General features: G+C 31.9%; 1 protein-coding gene across 1 annotated transcript; it reads right to left on the bottom strand.

Moving 5' to 3' along the window:
• Positions 1 to 19,051: 19,051 nt before the first annotated feature.
• LOC139856888 (uncharacterized) lies at positions 19,052 to 19,437 on the bottom strand. The gene has a single exon (XM_071845605.1). The coding sequence runs from the start codon at positions 19,340 to 19,342 to the stop codon at positions 19,124 to 19,126; it is 219 nt and encodes a 72-aa protein (XP_071701706.1). The 5' UTR covers positions 19,343 to 19,437; the 3' UTR covers positions 19,052 to 19,123.
• Between the last annotated feature and the right edge of the window lie 936 nt (positions 19,438 to 20,373).

The raw sequence follows: 20,373 nt of genomic DNA, 5'->3' as shown, positions 1-20,373 counted from the left end.
TCTTTGAACCGAAATTGCTTTACCCGAGGGAGGGACGAGAACTTTTATTATCATTATTTTTAATCTTGTTGATTTAAAGTATGCCAAAAATATTAAAAAACCCAAAAATCTTAGCTTTTAAAACAATCGCTACAAAAAGACAAATTTTAAAATTTTGTCGAGGGACGGACTAGGACATCAATCCGAAACGACCTCGTCCTAAATAACAAGGGAAACAAAATTTTAAAATTAATTTCTTAATTGTTTTATAAGTTAAAGATTATAAAAAAAAAAAAAAAAAAAAAAAAAAAAAAAAAAAAAAAAAAAAAAAAAAATAACTCCGCGACTCGCGGAGTTTTAAGTTAAAACCTCCGCGACTCGCGGAGGGACCAAATTACAGAAAAAAAAATAAAACTAGCTGCTCGAACTGATCACTCTCACACACACATAAACACCCAAATACAGCTCGAACAGAACCCGAAAACCCACGAAAATCACCCCCAAAAATCTCAATTTTTAACCGTTAATCACCAAATTTTTTGCTACAATCATGTTGAGAAGGATGATATCTAGAAACTACTCAAGAAAACAGGTACAATTACACCCCAAATCACCTTTAAATCCGAATTTTAGTGTGTTCTTGAGCATATTTTCATAATTTGAATTTTGTTAATTTTTAGTGTAATTAGTGTTAAATTGTTAGTATATTATGCATGTATAACCTAGATTGATGCTTGTTAACATGATTTGAAGCCAAAAACTTCAAAATCTTTAGAATCTAGGGTTTGTGTTCTTGAGCAAATTTGGGGCTTTTTGATATAAACAGGTTATGGCCGATTTTTGTCATGAATTGTTGCTAAATTGAGTAGTGTAACATGTCTAGGTAGTTAAATGATCCAAACTTTGAGCCTAAACATGATTTTGAGAATTAAAGTGGACTTTTTCAAGTCCAAAATTCATGAACTTGATTTTTGAAAGATAATGCCATTTGAGACTTGTTTATTTGCTAGTAATGATTATTTTGACATGTTATTTGAGTTGAATGCTTATGAACTTGGCGAAAATTTTCGTATATGCTTATTTGAAAAAGTGTAGATTTGATAAAAATGTGAAAATAAGCTTAAGTTTGATATAAATTGATAATGTCATTGTAATTATTTTGATTGATGATTTTGCTGACACTAATGCATATTTGGATGCACAAAATTTGTGTTTGATGTGTTTTGCAGAATGAAAGGGGTGAATCTTCATCCCAAGCCCGCCATGCTCCTGCTGAGAACTTGGAACAACAGGAGGTAGATAACTACTACAAGCAGGATGTACCTCATCCAGTCATGACCTTTTCAGATATGCACTTGGAACAGTTGCACCCGAACCTGCGATTTGACAGACTTTGGATAGATTATCCAAAATATCAACGGGGTTTGCATACTCTTCACTCTAAGGTTGTTGAGGTACCAAGGGTCATAGAATGGGGACCCTTGGAAGCTGTAGAATTGGCCGGGCCAATTAGGGAATTACTGGTACAGAGGTATGGTAATTCTTCTTTTAATGACTGGATATGTTTATTCACCATACGCAGACCTGTATATAAAGTATGGTGTGAAGAGTTGTTATGTAGTATAGAGTTGAATGATCGGGTAGCCAGTTTAACCGATCGTTCTTTTGTTAGATTTTTGTTAGGCGGTTCGATGCGCCACATGTCTTTACTAGACATGGCTCAGGCTTTACGTATATATACGCCTGAGGAATTAGCGTCTGCCGATTGTAGAGGATTGATACTAAACGGTAGGAAAATAGATGAGAATTTTGATACACACGGTGTGTGGAGTCAAATGACAAGCCACCACCGTTTTAAAGGGGGAAACTACTCTTATTTGGATATAGATAGAGCCGAATTAAGAGTAATACATAGGTTTTTAGCTAACTCGATTACACAAAGGGGTAAAAACAAAGAAAAGGTAAATGAACAAGATTTGTTTTACCATATGTGTATTCGAGACCCACACAGCGCTGTAAGTATACCATATTGTGTGGGTTATTATTTATCAGCTATGGTTCGAGGGATGCGTCCACATAGCATAATAGGAGGTGGTATTTTTATTACTTTGATTGGTGAATATCTCGGTGTGGATATAAGTCGGGGGGGATTATTAGTAGAAGAGCCGGAACCCCGCGACACTATAGGTTTAAATGTGTACCATGGTGCGAAAGTGTTGAAGCGGCGAAATAACGCCGCAGTACGATACAATGGTAGACATCCACAGGTAGAGAGAAACCAGGAACAAGGTAATGTAGGAGGGGGGAACCAGATGCAAGAAATGCAAAGGTTTATAGCTTCTCAGGAATACGAAAATGCTAGACAGAGAGCATTTGAAGATTGGCAAGTTCATCAGAACCAGATCATAGCGCATTGCCAACATATAGGTAGAAACTATATTCCTACACCGAAACCCGTCTTCCCTCCTTGGTCGATAGAGATGCAGCCACCATATCCTACGTATGACCCTGCCGAGGCATTCTATAGCACTTATGGTTATGCGTGGAACCCCTATTGGTACCAATATCATCCTTAGTTTACTTATTTTTATTTTTATTTTGTAATTTGTAATTATTGATATGTTTAATATTTTTTGTTAATATTGTAATCATTTTTATATTTATCTAACTTTTATTCTTAGATTTTAATAATTTTTGAATGTGGGGTAATATACCAAACTTCAAAAATATGTATATATGTTTGCAGTTTATCTTATGTACACAACAGGGTAAAACAACGCATTTTCAAAGACTGGCATTAAGTTCAGCAAAAGCAAGTAATTTTGACGACAATGATGCAAAATATATGTGAAATAACAACAAGACGGAATGAACAAATGACGTGCACCATTTATCATTCAGCAAACAAACGCCAATATATTTGGAAACTTTGGTAAAAATTTAATCATTTTCACACAAATCACCCTCAATAATTTAAATTGTTACTGATTTCTTGCAAATGAGGGCATTGCAAGATCTTAAGTGTGGGAAGGGGTTAAATTCTTTCGGATTTTAAAACTTTTACTTTATACACTTGGTTACCATTAAAAATACTAGTAAAGCAGTAGTTGTATTAGAATCTAGTGCTCTCTGATAATAAAGAACAGCCCTAGTCTTATATACTGACTACCCAATTCTAGTAAAATTTTTCAAAATTTTCAATTAAATGAATTAAAATCATGTTTATACATATTTATGAACGATAAAACTAGGTTTCAAACACCGAAATTATTGTTACCTCGGAAAGGACATAAATTGAGAAACAAACTAAAATGTTAAAATTCATTTAAAATGGAATAGAGGACGATAAAAAGAAAAATAAAAAGCCAAGTGTGGGAAAATTTACCAAATTATTTTAAACATATGCCACATATATTTGTAACAAATAACTGAAAATACTTTTGCTTTGAACTAAACTAAACTGTTTTACCCAATGAAAGAAAAGAAGAGATGGATCTACACGATGAATCAATTCCATCATTAAAAGGAAGTAAAGTCTTCCGAAAAAGACACGCGCTTCTTGATTTAGGTCATGAAGTTGTCGTCCAGACCAGTTGTAGGTTGACGAAAAATCTAGAAAAGTCATCACTAAAATCAGCAGGAAATCCACGGACCTCAGCATCAAACAGGGTCGCCATGTGGTCAGATTTATCCTAACCATGAGAAGGATTTATCTCGTACAATGGGGGGGCACCTTGCAAATTAGCTTGATAAGACTAATGAATCAGATCCCCAGAAAGGATAATCTCCTTAAAGATTAAAAATCAGCTTTTAAGACTGATATTACTCAATCCTAGAGATTGACCTTAAAGATTGAGAATTCAAACTCATGGAATTCAATGATATCTAAACTCGAGCTTAAACGAGAAAATATTTTGATCAAAATTACAAACCGATTTGTTTTCTGAAAACCCTATTTTCAATGCGTTCATTACCATTGAACGTAAAATCCTAGGAATTCACCTAGAATTCATTAGGTCACCTGAACCAAATCGGGTGTCAACCGTAAGAACGGTGGTTGCATAGCATGGTCAAAGACAGGACCTTGTGCCAGACCGACAAATTATAAGGGTGAGCTTTACTATTGCTCCTACCAAGGATAGTAATTGCGTCCGACACGTTATAGACCATAATCAAAAGCATGTCACGGGACATTGCCTTAAACAGTTGCTTGTTCAACGCTTTCCTTTACAACCGGACGGTAGTTTGCCGAAAGGTAATATACGGAACAAGTAAACTGGACGTGTTGCTTTCCAAATACAAGGTTAGCAAGTGGGTGACACAAAACCGCAAGTTTTGAGCTAAAATTTTCAAATCTGAAACCCACCAAACCCACAAATATTTTGCAAACACCGGTAAAGGGTTATTCCGGAAAACTTATCTAAGGTAAAAACTAGATTTAATTTTCAAAAAGATCAAATGTTTTCATAAAGATCCAATTTCCTTAATGGATCTAAATTTTTATAGTCATGTGGGACTGTAAACCATATCGTTACTACCATTGTTTATACCGCCGTATAGAAATCACTGATGTACAAAGTGTGAAGAATAAAGAAGTGATTCTAGTATTTCAAGACGATATTGCTTGAGGACAAGCAACGCTCAAGTGTGGGAATATTTGATAATGCTAAAAACGAACATATATTTCATAGCATTATTCCTCAAGAAAGACAAGCTTTTAGTTGCAATTGTTCTATTTACAAGTGATATTCGTTTAAATAATAAAAGGTGAAGACAAAAGACAGATTCGACGATTTGAAGACGCAAACGACCAAAAAGCTCAAAAGAACAAAAGACAATCAAAAAGGTTCCAATTATTGATAAGAAACGTCTCGAAATCACAAGAGTACAAGATTCAAAACGCAAAGTACAAGATATTAAATTATACGCGAGGACGTTCGAAAATCCGGAACCGGGACTAGAGTCAACTCTTAACGCTCGACGCAACGGACTAAAAATTACAAGTTAACTATGTATATAAATATAATATAATATATAATTAATTATATTAATTATATATATATTATATATATATATTTAAAACCGTCGGCAGCAGGAAACTCCAAGGGTGTAAAATGAAAATACCTCTCCGCGACTCGCGGAGTTTAAAGGGGTTTTTGCCGCGAGTCGCGGAGCCCCAAAAACCATTCCTGGCTATAAATCAACCCGAATTCTGATCAAAATATCATCCATTTTTTATCTCTCTCTCAATATATACGAGTAATATATATTTATATTTATAATTTATATTTTAATTTTAATTATAATTCTAATAATAAGGGTATGTTAGCGAATGTTGTAAGGGTGTAAGTCGAAATTCTGTCCGTGTAACGCTACGCTATTTTTAATCATTGTAAGTTATGTTCAACCTTTTTATATTAATGTCTCGTAGCTAAGTTATTATTATGCTTATTTAAAACGAAGTAATCATGATGTTGGGCTAATTACTAAAATTGGGTAATTGAGCTTTGTACCATAATTGGGGTTTGGATAAAAGAACGACACTTGTGGAAACTAGACTATGGGCTATTAATGGGCTTTATATTTGTTTAACTAAATGAAAGTTTGTTAATGTTAATATAAAGATTTACAATTGGGCGTCCCTATAAATTACCATATACACTCGATCGGACACGATGGGCGGGGTATTTATATGTACGAATAATCGTTCATTTAACCGGACACGGGAATGGATTAATAGCCACTAGAATAATCAAAACAGGGGTGAAATTACATTCAAGGGTAATTGGTGTAATTGTTAACAAAGTAGTAAAACCTTGGTTTACACGCAGTCGATAACCTGGTGTATTCATTAAACAAAGTATTAAAACCTTGTTACAATTCGAATCCCCAATTAGTTGGAATATTTATCTTCGGGTATAATAATAATTTGACAAGGACACTTGCAATTTATATTTATGACTGATGGACTGTTATGGACAAAAACCAGACGGACATATTGAATAATCCAGGACAAAGGACAATTAACCCATGGGCATAAAACTAAAATCAACACGTCAAACATCATGATTACGGAAGTTTAAATAAGCATAATTCTTTTATTTCATATTTAATTTCCTTTATTTTATATTTAATTGCACTTCTAATTATCGCACTTTTATTTATTGTTATTTTATTTTATCGCACTTTTAATTATCGTACTTTTTAATTATCGCAATTTAATTTTATCGCATTTTTATTATTCGCAATTTCATTATCGTCATTTACTTTACGCTTTAATTTAAAGTCTTGTATTTATTTTATATTTTACATTAGGTTTTAACTGCGACTAAAGTTTTAAAATCGACAAACCGGTCATTAAACGGTAAAAACCCCCCTTTATAATAATAATATTACTTATATATATATTTGTAATTTTAATAAAAGTAAACTAATATAGCGTTGAGCTTTGCTTAAAGATCTCCCTGTGGAACGAACCGGACTTACTAAAAACTACACTACTGTACGATTAGGTACACTGCCTATAAGTGTTGTAGCAAGGTTTAAGTATATCCATTCTATAAATAAATAAATATCTTGTGTAAAATTGTATCGTATTTAATAGTATTTCCTAGAAAAATAATAGCTATTTTATATACACCTCGTTCGACATCATGTATTTTGTAGTAAAAATACATATTACGACATTAAACAATGCAGGGTTGGCCTCGGATTCACGAACCTATATCATTTATGTTAATATTAACACATATATAAGCGTAATCGAACGATTTATATATTTGGCTTAAATTATATACCTTATGTATCTAATTTGTATATATATATTTTTAAAATAATAAATATTTATACAGTTTTATATATTTATATATATGTATATATATGATTAATATTATAGTAAAAATCAATATGTTGTTATGTGTAAATATTTATATAAATATATATAATCATATGTAATCTCATAGTAGTTGTAAATGTACTCTTATATAAAAATATTTATCTGTTATAATAATATTGTTAATTGTTAATAATAATAATAATAATAATAATAATAATAATAATAATAATAATAATAATAATAATAATAATAATAGTATTAATAACGATAATAATAATAATGATACATATAATAATAATATTAATAATAATAATAATGATGATGATGATAATAATGAGAGTAATAATAATAACTACCTCACTAGAGAAAGCTCAAAAAAAAAAACTGCCCATGCCCGGGCTCGAACCCGCGACCTCTCGTTAAACACCCAAATCCTTGACCACGGTTCTACTTACAAATTTTCTGTTACTAGTATCGAATTAAAACCTTATAACTCATGATTACTCCGGCCCAACAGGCTCATCAATTAATTCGGCCCAATAGGGCAGCCTTCATAAAATTCCAGCCCAAGCTTCCCTTGTGAATAAAAAGGAAAATGTTTTGCTGTGGCCTAGTTTCGAACTTATGACCTCTCGTTTAACACCCACGCTACCAAACCATTCTTCTACTAGTTCACTTCTGATTTAACTCTCACTTTAATTTATTTAACCCGTAATTACACAGTTTTCATTTTCTTCCTAAACAACACCCAGATCTATTCACCATTAAAAAATCAATTCGTGCTCTTCATTCATCTCATTCTTATTATCTTCGTTTCATATTTATCACCATCATATTCCATCATCATCTCGATCACATCATCATCTTATCGTCATCTATATCCTAATCAAAAAAAAAATCACGGCTTCATCACCATCATCATCTTAGTTCGTGCTCGTGATCTTCATCATTATTTATCACAATCTCATCATCAACCGCGTACTCGAATCTTCATCATCCGATCATAATATCATCTTCATCTTCATCGTCGATTATTATTATTGTCAACCTCGTTATCTTTATCATCGTATCAACTGTTCATCATCACCCATTTCTTCGTCTCTCTCGCTCATCTCATCATCATTACTTCGCCATAACCATCATCGTCACCATCGTTGTTGTAACAGAAACACACCAAAAAAAAAAAAAATAGCAGCAGCGGTTTAACAAAGTGGCTGATTGGTCTCGACATAGAAGCAAAACAGGAGCAAGGAAATACGAATATAGCAGCAGAAAAATCGAACTGTGGTGGTTTGTTCCTCGGCAGAAACAGAAAACGAGTAGTAAGAATATTCGATCAAAAAGGTGTTCAGGTTTTGAGCTTATAACGAATCAAAATAGCAGCATGTGGTGATGATATCATGGTTGCTCGACAACAATGGAAGGGTGGTGGTTTTGGTTGTCACAAAGAAGAAAAAAAAATTTGGAGAGGGAGAGAGAGATGATCATGGTGGTTTATAGATGACTCGTGGTGGTGGAGAGTGGTGGCTGCAAGATGTGGTTTCGATGGTGGTGGATTGCATGAAGAAACAGAAACCGAATGGTAGCAATGGTGGTTTACATGGTGTTCGATTTATGGTTTGTGAAGAAGATGGCAATTGGTCTTTGTGGTGATGGAAAGTGGTGTGGGTTATACATGTATAATAATATATGGTGAAGGGATGAAGAAAGAAAACAACAACACTGTAACCTTTAAAATTTTATATATTAAAACTTTTAAATTTTTAAAAGGTGTCAAGTTACATAGCAGCCTAAGAATTGGCAGTATCCTCGTCGACATCTAACTTGTGCGGACTGAATTTCGTGTTCCATTGTTAATCCGTAGCGGATAAAAGTCTTCAGAAAAATCTCATATTTTTAAATTAACTATATTTATTTATTTTAGTCATTTTGGTATAAAATTCGATCATTAACTATTTAAATAAAAATTACATCAACTGTCCCTCTCATTTATGGGTGAAAAAATAAAAAGTGTTGAAATTTAATAACTAGGTCCTAAATATAATTTTAGTAAGCCTAAAGTTTATAGAACTCATTTTCGAATCACCGTTTATTTTAAAATCATATAAGTATGAGTTTAACTTGCTTAATATCAATCGAATAAAAATTGAGCGTTACCATTATTTACTACATAACTTCGAATTTACAAAATATATATTTATTATACATTATTTATATATATATAGATATGTTTTAAATAATTATTATTATAATATCCTATTTTTTTTTTTTACATAATCAATTTTTAATAACACAACATGTAATATTTAAAATTATATTTAAAATTATTATATTTATATATACATATATATTTAATACACACAAATCTATTTATAATTTCTTGTTCGTGAATCGTCGGGAAAAGTCAAGGGTTAACTGAATTCATATAAACGGTTCCAAAATTTTGAGACTCAACATTACAGACTCTGCTTATCGTGTCGAAATCAAATAAAGACTATGTTTAAATTTGGTCGGAAATTCCCGGGTCATCACACTATGGTTGGATTATCGAATCGAATATGCCCCTTTTTAGCTTGGTAGCCTAAGAATTAGAGAACAGACACCCTAATTCATGCGAATCCTAAAGGTAGATCTACGGGCACTAACACCCCCATACTGAAAAATTGTATGCTTTAGTACTTCGAGTTTATATTACAGACGAGTTTCTGTTTGGGGATATTCTATATGCATCTTGTTAATGTCGGTTACCAGATGTTCAATCGATATGAATAATTTTTATACAGATGCATGATGTTTATGAGAAATGAAAATGAAAATCTTGTGGTCTATTAAATTAATGGAAATGATTGTTTATGATAAACTAATGAACTCACCAACCTTTTGGTTGACACTTGAAAGCATGTTTATTCTCAGGTTTGAAAGAAATCTTTCGCTGTACATTTGCTCATTTTAAAGATATTACTTAGAGTCATTCATGGCATATTTCAAAATACGTTGCATTCGAGTCGTTTGGTTCAACAAGATTATTATTAAGTCATTTATAGTTGGATATTTTATGAAATGGTATGCATGCCGGTCAACTTTCGTTGTAATGAAAGTTTGCCTTTTAAAAACGAATGCAATGTTTGTAAAATGTATCATATAGAGGTCAAATACTTCGCAATGAATTCAATTATTATGTAACGCTTATAATCGATATGAGCGGGGCATTTCAGTTGGTATCAGAGCGGTGGTCTTAGCGAACCAGGTCTTGCATTAGTGTGTCTAACGGATAGTTATTAAGATGCATTAGTGAGTCTAGACTTCTACCGTGTCTGCATGTCAAAAAGTTTTGCTTATCATTTCCTGTCGAAAATTACCTGCTTATCATCCTTAGGAAATTACCTACTTATCATTCTTAGTCTATACACATCTTACTGCATTGATTGTATGAATAGTGTATTGACAAAATTCATATCTTAGTGTATCTGCTAATTCATATCTTAGCGTATCTGTTACTGTAAACCTTTCCTGACATATTCCGTAAATTCCTCCGTAATCTACGAAATCTTTTGTTCTATATATATAGATATTCTATGTAATTAGAATAGCATCCGATATCCGGAAATAATTTCATATCGAAAAATCCTTTATTCAATCGTACGAAATGGAACTCGCCACTAGTTCAAGTCCCTCGGATTCCGATATGGAGTTTCACTCGAGCTCCGAACGTAGTGTGACCGGAATGGATCAACCAATTAGCCATCATCTATTCTGGATGAATTGGGGATAGGTTTGTAGCCTACTTAATCATTAGAGACAAGAAGAAGGTGATCCCTTCCATCCACCACATTTCCCTCTTGGCGAAGAACCTGAAGTACTTACCGGCGAACCTGTCCGAAACACCATTTTCTCTCTCATTTCCAGAGTATCTCGTTACGATTATATACTATCTCAAATTATAGATCTTATTCATCCACTCGTCCGAACCGACAATCATCCAAGTGTAATAGAAGAAGTCAACGAGTTTCGCTCTCGGGTAGTGGCTTTGGAAAATATGGTGCAAAGGTTACAAGCACCAGCATCATCACCAGCATCAACAGTACCACCATCATCAACACCAATGGTACCATTACCACCACCAATAACATCCACATCCCATGCTTCAACATCACAAACTATCCCACGAATATTAATTTCATACGCACCATAGATACCAAGGGATACCAACAACAATAACCGATGAAGTATTAATTCATAACTTCATTGGAGAAATATTTTGCGACGATTATGTAATCTCTAAAGTCTTAGAGATTATCTATTCTAGCATTAACCATAAATCAGATGTGTGAACCGAAATGATAGAAGGAAGAGTAGAAACTATGACAAGAATGGTGCGTGATTTACAAGCTAGACTTGTTATACAAGCACCATCGATAGTACCACCAGCATCACCATTAGTATCACCAACACCAGCAACACCTGTAGCACCACAAGCTACACCAGCTCCATAACCATCAACGATATCGACACCACAATCATCAATGGGTATATTGAAATAACGAGTTATGAAAGTATTAACTCATTATTTCCAAAGAATTTATATATTATATAAATTTTGAAACCATAATATATCTGTTCGAACTAAGCTATTATGTATGAATTGAAAAGGGGTAGATACTACTCGGTTAATTCATGTTACTAATATGCTATGATATACATCATTCGTTAACGACTTAACCATCGTTAACCATGATCTCTATTTCAACTCAATGAATTCCGTTTCATAATAAACTAAGTGTATTATTCAATTATATGTTTGATTTTACACTTTCATCTTCGATGTACTCGAAACTTTCTAGAAATCATCATTCGTACCTTGCGAAGTTCACGAGAATTCCACGAACACCAACATCATTCATCAAAGAATATCAATAGATGAATAACGAAGTAGTAATTCATAATTTCATTCAAGTGGAAGAAATACTCAGCAAAGATTACGTAATTTCTAAAGTTTTAAAGATTATTCATTTTTAGTTCCAACCAAAAATCAAATGAGCTTAATATTATATTAACTCATTAAAGCTGTATTTCATCTGAAGAAAATATATATATATATATATATATATATATATATATATATATATATATATATATATATATATATATATATATATATATATATATATATATATATATATATATATATATATATATATATATATTTTCATAAAGACTGTAATAAAATTCTCTTGTACAAGATATTACTTGTGAAACTTTTAACGGGTAGGTAATGCCCGAGAGATATATAAATTCACAATTAATATGTTACATTCTTCGATTCTGATTCAGCAATCATCAACTATACTCACTACTTTCACAACGATAATCATTCTTCATTGAAATCAGAACAACCATTTTCATCTAAATTCGATTACATATTCTGATTTTAACAGATCAGAATCCAAGTCGAGATATAACCGATACCATCACTCTTAGATCCCTACATCTTTCAAAAATCATACTTTAAATTTAAACTATACTAGAACATCACTTTTATTCACAAAACTCATAAAGATATTCGTATCATTCAAGATTCACGACGAATTCATCATACGGATACTGACGATGACAACATGCATCTAAACCCTTCAAAATTCTTGAAAACATCGCAACTGAGGAACAATCGAAAGAATGAACCAATCACACGATACATACGAAGAATATATGCATATAGTTATGCACCTGGAGAACACTTAGAACCGGAGTAAAAGTTTAACACGTATCCGTGGCAGATCCTTTAAGCATTATTTTTACCCAAAATAACCTTGCAATCCCTTTTTCGAAGTAGCAAAATTTGTCACAGCTCCATCAAGACAATTTTGACTTTTCACCCGGAGTAGCCTTATTATAAACCTGACTTATATGATTACCATTTCTATCATTGTTACTGGGGAACCTTTTATACCCCACCACATTAGCAGAAAACTTACCAGCAACTTCATTGATCTTTGACTTTCCGAAAAATCATTATATTCGTTGAAACCCTATCATGTACTCATCTACATCTTGTAACAAAAATTGCCATACCAACTACCGGGAATTAGCAATCAGTATTTCGAATCTCGCAGTGAATCTACACCAACAGTTATATGTATACATATAACATTTATTTCTTAGAATTATGATCTTCAATTCTGAATTTCTGAAAAGCACCCAATCTGCGAATCAATTCTCTGAGTATTAAAAGAACTGATAAAGCATCAAAAACTATAGATGACTTTAACAGTCAAAAGTTTGATGATAAAGAAGGATACGTTGGAAAAGATCAAAAGAAAATTTGGTACTGAAAAACGGATTGAACAAACCATGAAGGAAGCTGTGGACAAATCACAAAGACTAAACCTGCCTTCAAAGAATCCAAATGATTCAGTATCTGCTAAAGTCATTAACGAATACCTTGCTTCTGACTCTAAACCTCTATGAATAAATCTTCTTCATCATTATTCGACATTAGAAATTCTAAGATATCATCGTATTTTTCATTATAAATATCCTCGATATTTCTGAAGATATTTTCATAACTATACTTATCCGAAATTAACTATCTTTTCACGCTATCAACATACATCATAAAGGAAACTGTTTTAATTTCTAAATTCTGAAAAATTCGAATTTAAAATATGAATGTTTTTGAAGTAGTGTTGGGAACTGAAGCATGAGTTAGTATAATATAATGACACTTGATCAACGTGATTATATTACAGTAAGTCATGCTAAGTTTCTAATGGACGTGATGATTCACAGACCATAATGTCATCATGTGCCGTGTTACACGACTCTTACATTCTACCTAATCTCTAAATATATCGAGAACATATCTTCCTGATAGTTCTATCTTTTCTCTTGAATTCTGGTAATTTAAACAATCAAGATCGTGTTATTACAATTACTCTCTTAGAACATTAGTTATGTTCATTCGAAATTCCATACCTACGAATTCTAGACGATCACTTGTTTCACACAAAGACGAGAGGAGAAAACAAAAGCACAAAGCTTCGAAATATAAATGGGAGTATAAATCGCAGTAAATAGAAGAGATCATTAACCGTAGATGTCAATAATTATGGAAAGACATATGCAAGGAAGGATTATGAAAACCACTACCCTAAGAGCGAAATAGAAGTAAATAGATTCCTCTAGTGGGAGTTGGAATAGAAGAATGATTGTTATGGTAGTCAAAACGAGATCAACGATCAGAACTGGATGAAGCATTTTAACAATCTTTTCTAAGTAGGAAATGAGGAAGAAGATGTAGGAGTGGTGGAAATAATGAAACAGAAGAGGTTAATTTATAGTGAAATACTCGACAGAGCAATCAAAACAAATTATTGCATTTAACCAAAGAAGATCCTAATTTCCTTAATTACCGAAGAATCAAATCTTATATAGATTATAAAGATTTTCTTTAATCCAGAGATCGACCGTGTTTACGTCAAAAGATATGACAAAACTTTACCTTTCTCATCTCAATCTTTTGTGATAACTTCACTCGTACTCTTCACAAAATCAAATTGTTTTATCTATATTAATCATTGATGATAAAACCCAAATTTTTAACTTATATGAGTCATGAACACTTACTTATTGTAAGTCATGACGATCCCAATCAAATTTCGAGATGAAGTTTCTTTAATGGGTAGGTACTGTGACGACCCGAAAATTTTCGATCAAATTTAAACTTAATCTTTATATGATTTCAACACGATAAGCAAAGTCTGTAATGTTGAGTCTCAAAAATTTTGAACTACATTCATGTAATCAATTACCCTTTGACCATGCTTGACGATTCACGAACATTTACGTGTATATAAATATCTACATATAATATATAGTATATTAATTGAAAACGTTAACAGAGTATTAGATGTATAATACTTTACATGAACGTATTTGTTTCAATATATTTATCGACGAAATTAAAAGATAATATCAAATGATTGAATTATCAGATACATTGTGATATGATTATGGGTCTCTGTTGTGAGGTCCACGGTGATTTATGAAATCTGTTCTTTTTAACAATATTCGAAAAATGGTAAAGTGATTTACATGTAAGAACAAAAATGTCAATTAATGAGAACTAGACAAAAGTTAGTTGAGGTTCCTGCTTAATTTTGGATGCATGCTTTACAATGATTTCCTCGTGCATCTTGATATGTTAACTAATTAGTTTTTATGATATTTAATGGACGATGACATGTTAAGCAAATGACCTGTTACATGACTTGTTACATTAAGATAATTTTATACGTTTGATTAGCCATTGGACTTAACCCTACGACTCACGAATAAACTATAAGTTAAGAACTGGAAACCATTATAACTTACATATTATATGATTTTACTTTCTTAAATAAAAACGTTTTTCGATATAATAGAATTTGATTATTAAAATGTTTTGTTTAAATAACGTAAATTGATGATATATAATAAATTGGAATATTAAATTAAATATACAAATAACTTGCAACGTGTACCTATAAACGTGTTATGTATATTAAATATGTATATATATATATAATTTAAACTAGTTGAGAAACTATAATAAAAGTTGGCACATAAATGAATTATAGCAATTCTAGTTTTAAAGTGTAAACGTTATATAATAAACTTTGAAATAAAATTAGCTTTGAAAAACTAAATATTATTAAATGAATATTCCAAATATATATATATATATATATATATATATATATATATATATATATATATATATATATATATATATATATATATATATAATATGTACAAATTATATTTTAAAATATATATTATTTTACAATATGATAAGATATTAATTAGATACAAAAACGTTTTGATTATTATATATATATTAATAAATAACAAGACGATGAAATAAAGAAGCAAATGACCATAACACTTATATGTTTAAGTTACACTTCGAATGATATACTTCATTGATAGTTTAAGTCTATATTTTGACAAGGGTACGAGTCACGAAAAGTAGAATGCAAATTATTAAAGTGTACGAGTTAATGTTCGAAAAACCGGAACCGGGACATAAGTCGAGCGTCAACGTACGAGTCATCGGAACTAAAATTACAAGTCTACTATGCACATAAATATAATATATATATATATATATATATATATATATATATATATATATATATATATATATATATATATATATATATATATATATATATATATATATATATATATATATAAATTAATAAAAGTGTCGGCACTCTAAAATTGATCAAACATGAGCTGGAATTTTAGCCCATGCGATCGCATGGCTAAACCACTTGAACCCCATGCGATCGCATGGGGGTTAGGTACCGAAAACATCTTATAAAACCATCGAGTTCTGGTTCCATTTTCACACAGATATATCTCTCGATCTCTCCACATATATTTTTATTTATTATTATTATTATTATTAAAATTATTATTATTATTTATCCTAAGTATTAGTATTATTTAGTATTGTTATTATTAGTAGTATATATAAAATACTACGACGAGGTCATGAGCGAATTATTTCAAAACGGGTTTTTCGAGCGGGATAGAGCTAAGGAAATTATGGGTTATAGCTAAGGAGGTTATGAGTATTGTTCGAGGGTATGCTCGTGAGGTCAATCTAGTGTTTATCATTTCCGTTGCATCTACGTAGTTTCCTGCAATATTGAATCACTATATTGATACGTGAGCATTCATATCTTATCTTTTATATATTAATAGTGTATCCTTGACTAGTGCTCGAGTATATATGTTTAGTACTTCGAGTTTATATTATAGGCGAGTTTCTGTATGGGGATATTCTATATGCATCTTGTTAATGTCGGTTACCCGGTGTTCAATCCATATGAATGATTTTTATGCAGATGCATGATGTTTATGAGAAATGGAAATGAAAATCTTGTGGTCTATTAAATTAATAGAAATGATTGTTTATGATAAACTAATGAACTCACCAACCTTTTGGTTGACACTTGAAAGCATGTTTATTCTCAGGTTTGAAAGAAATCTTCCGCTGTACATTTGCTCATTTTAAAGATATTACTTGGAGTCATTCATGGCATATTTCAAAAGACGTTGCATTCGAGTCGTTGACTTCAACAAGATTGTTATTAAGTCATTTATAGTTGGATATTTTATGAAATGGTATGAATGCCTGTCAACTTTCGTTGTAATGAAAGTTTGTCTTTTAAAAACGAATGCAATGTTTGTAAAATGTATCATATAGAGGTCAAATACCTCGCAATGAAATCAATTATTATGTAACGTTTATAATCGATATTAACGGGGCATTTCATCGTCAATTCATCAACTTGATGACTAAAATCCCTTATGCACATTCAAATTGATTACCACAAGTCCATGAAAATTCTGACATCAACACAATTCAATTCCTTCAAACTTCACACCAAATTGGAAGTCATTCTTTCACCGTTTTTCCGAACATAGTAATCAAGAATATTCGATTAGAATGTTATATAATCGGGGGTGTTAATTAATGCTTTCGTGCATGAAACGGTAATGACTCCGGATTGATCTTTGAATCGTGTGAACACTTTTCTAATCGAATAATTCGACCCACTTAGCCACGGGTTGCACGAAGTTTCGATTGGGATAAGACAAAGATGAATTGATGTCTTGGCTAAAAGAAATCAACTCCACAATTGCAGAAAATATAGTTCTATTTGTTAGTGTTAAAAGTGTGTTTAAAAGGTTAAAAATCTGAAACTTTTTCTCAATACATGAAGAATGTATTTATAATGGGTCAAAAAGTTTCATGAAGAGTCACAACCTTTGATTCATACCATAGAATTCATGTATTTGTGTCTAAAATGGTCCAAATACATGAAAAACCTGTATTATAATGTCATGGAACAACCCCAAAACGTTTGGGGATCAAATGCAGCTTTTGGGTTGAAAAGACACATTTCCAACGTCTATGTGTTAAGCCACATCGCGGCCCAAAGACCCGCGCCGCGACTTAACAAAGAACTAAACACCCAAAATAAGCAAAACTCTCGGCCATCATTTCACCCTTTAAGCCGCGCCGCGAGCCCAAGAGCCGCGCCGCGGCTTAAAGCTACTGCACACCAAAAATTAATTTTAAGCTTATTTCCAAGCGTATTTAGCCTTTCAAGTCGCGTTTCGCATTTCTAATGTTCCAAACATTATTTCCAAGCTCACTAACATAACCTCAAACCAGTTTACACTTTACGAACGTGTACTCCACACTCCCCAAAATCGTGTAGCGTTTCAATGGTTCGAATACTTTCAACTTAGCAATCCAATCAACTAAAATGACGTTGGATCATGCTAAAATCACCAACAGCAGCAACAATCAAGGATTAAGTACGGATTATTAATCATAATCAGATAACAACAGCCGCTATCGCACAACAATAACGGTTTACAACATCAGCAATAAGAATAACATATTAAAAGCAACAGAGCATTCAGAAGTGCAGATTAATAACAACGGATTAAACTATAATCACAGCAGCATCAACAGAGGTTTAAGAATTGCATATCACCACATCATCAACAGAAGATTAAGAATTAGGGTTTACCTCAAAGAAGAATTGCAGAGGCGATCGTGAACAACAAACCAGAAGATTAACGATGCTATTAGGGGCGATAACTGATTTACGTGGGAGATTCCTGTAATCGTGGAAGGATTTTTACGTAATTAAATACCCTAAAAGCTCTAGATTATCTCAAACGCTGGTTGGTGTAGCGTTTCAAATAAGGGCTTTTTCTCATCTCAAAAACGCTTTAAACTCTGTCACCAAACGAAGCTTTTTATCATGTACAAGCTTTTTCATAAAAGATAAAAGCTCCAAAAATCTCCTTGCTATCATTACAAAATTTGTTGTGAACTATCTGACTTACTTTTACAAAACGCAAATAATCATAAGATAAGTCAAATTAAATAAAATGAATTTTTACAGCTTTCAATAGACAAAACACAGTTTTATAAAATAGTTTTTCCAAAACACGGTTCCAACTTCTAAAACAAATTATGCTCTGAAAACAAACTCCTAAACACACTCACACTCTATGAGGGAAATATAAATAAGTAGACACATAAACCAACCGTATTAACAAATATGCATTTCGAAAAGGAAAATCAAGCAGAAAGTTCACTATATGAAATCAAAAGAGTTTGGTCCAACATAATCTAATCAAGAGAAAATATATTCATTTGAATTATATTTACCACATAAGAAAGAAATAAAGAGAGAGAGAGAGAGAGTATATGAACATTAAGAAAAAGAGAGATGATCAAGTGTGTATATGAATACCGATAGTTACAACCAAAATAGTATATATACAAAAATACAAAATAGCGTGAATTAGAATCGCTATGGCACTGGTGTACATGTTCCCAAACTCTATCACCCTGGTTCTTGCTGGCATCTGAAATAGCAGTCCTGGTGACAATAGTATGAACATGGCCACAGCTACAACCGCAGGACCCAAATCAATATGCATCATATTCATCTCTTTGTTATGAACCACTCGAATGCAACTAGTATGCAGAAATAGTGATTTAGAGTATTTACTTAGTGATGAAGGGATGTGAAGGTATGATTTATAAGGGGTGCATGGTGGGAGACATATTAGCTAAGCTTTATCTAAGTAACAACCTTCCTTTATTATCAACACATTATAATAACACATGTATTATTTTTCAACCAATCTTATGACTGCCATTACTTAGTGACTGACATCTTAATATTATCACAAAAGGTCTCGAGTTTTACACTAAAATAGCATCACATCTTGGGATGATCAGAGAAAAGGCCAGATATAGTCACTGAATAATCTGGTTAGACCGCGTATATGTAAGTAAATTAGTAACGCTCTAGGGTGGGAAAACCTTATTAATTAAGGAATAATTATGTATCTTTTTTTCCATTGCTTTTGGAGTGCTAAAGAATGTGGTCGAGATTTGTTATTAAAATTTAAAGTAGAAAAGGGATTTCAGAGTGCTCTATCCGGTAGTTTCATTTTTTATTTATTTTTGGACAATATTTATTAATGGGGTACAATGAAACTTTAATCAATCATTGGCCAATAATGTACGAAGTTTGATATGTTTATGTTTTCGTCATCTAATGCAGTTGGATTTGTTTATGGCCTTTGGGACGGTTGGCTACCTTCTAACTAGGGATGACAATGGATCGGATATAGATCGGGTAATGACGTATCCATATCTATATTCATTTAATTTTTGTTCATCCATATCCATATCCATATCCATATCCGTTTAATTTCAGTTCATCCATCCATATCCATATCCAATGAATTAAGCGGGTTAATGGATATCTGTTGGATATTCAAAAAATATTTAATATTTCCTAATATGTGATTAAAATAAAGTGTTATATAAAAAAATTAATATAATATGGCATAATTAAAATCTATCATAAGAACATGTATTTTTTGTCGAAGATATAACACAATTTGTTAAACTTACTTTCAAACATAGACTATAACAAATTATATGTAATATTTATGTATATTTGATT

The sequence above is a fragment of the Rutidosis leptorrhynchoides genome, chromosome 7 (genome assembly GCF_046630445.1).
Source record: "Rutidosis leptorrhynchoides isolate AG116_Rl617_1_P2 chromosome 7, CSIRO_AGI_Rlap_v1, whole genome shotgun sequence".
NCBI lineage: Eukaryota > Viridiplantae > Streptophyta > Magnoliopsida > Asterales > Asteraceae > Rutidosis > Rutidosis leptorrhynchoides.
Note: the sequence above shows the minus strand (reverse complement) of the source record. Positions and strands in the feature narration are given on the sequence as shown.

Excerpts from the sequence above, each read along its gene's own strand:
- LOC139856888 (XM_071845605.1), bottom strand. The coding sequence starts at position 19,342 with ATGAATATGATGCATATTGATTTGGGTCCTGCGGTTGTAGCTGTGGCC.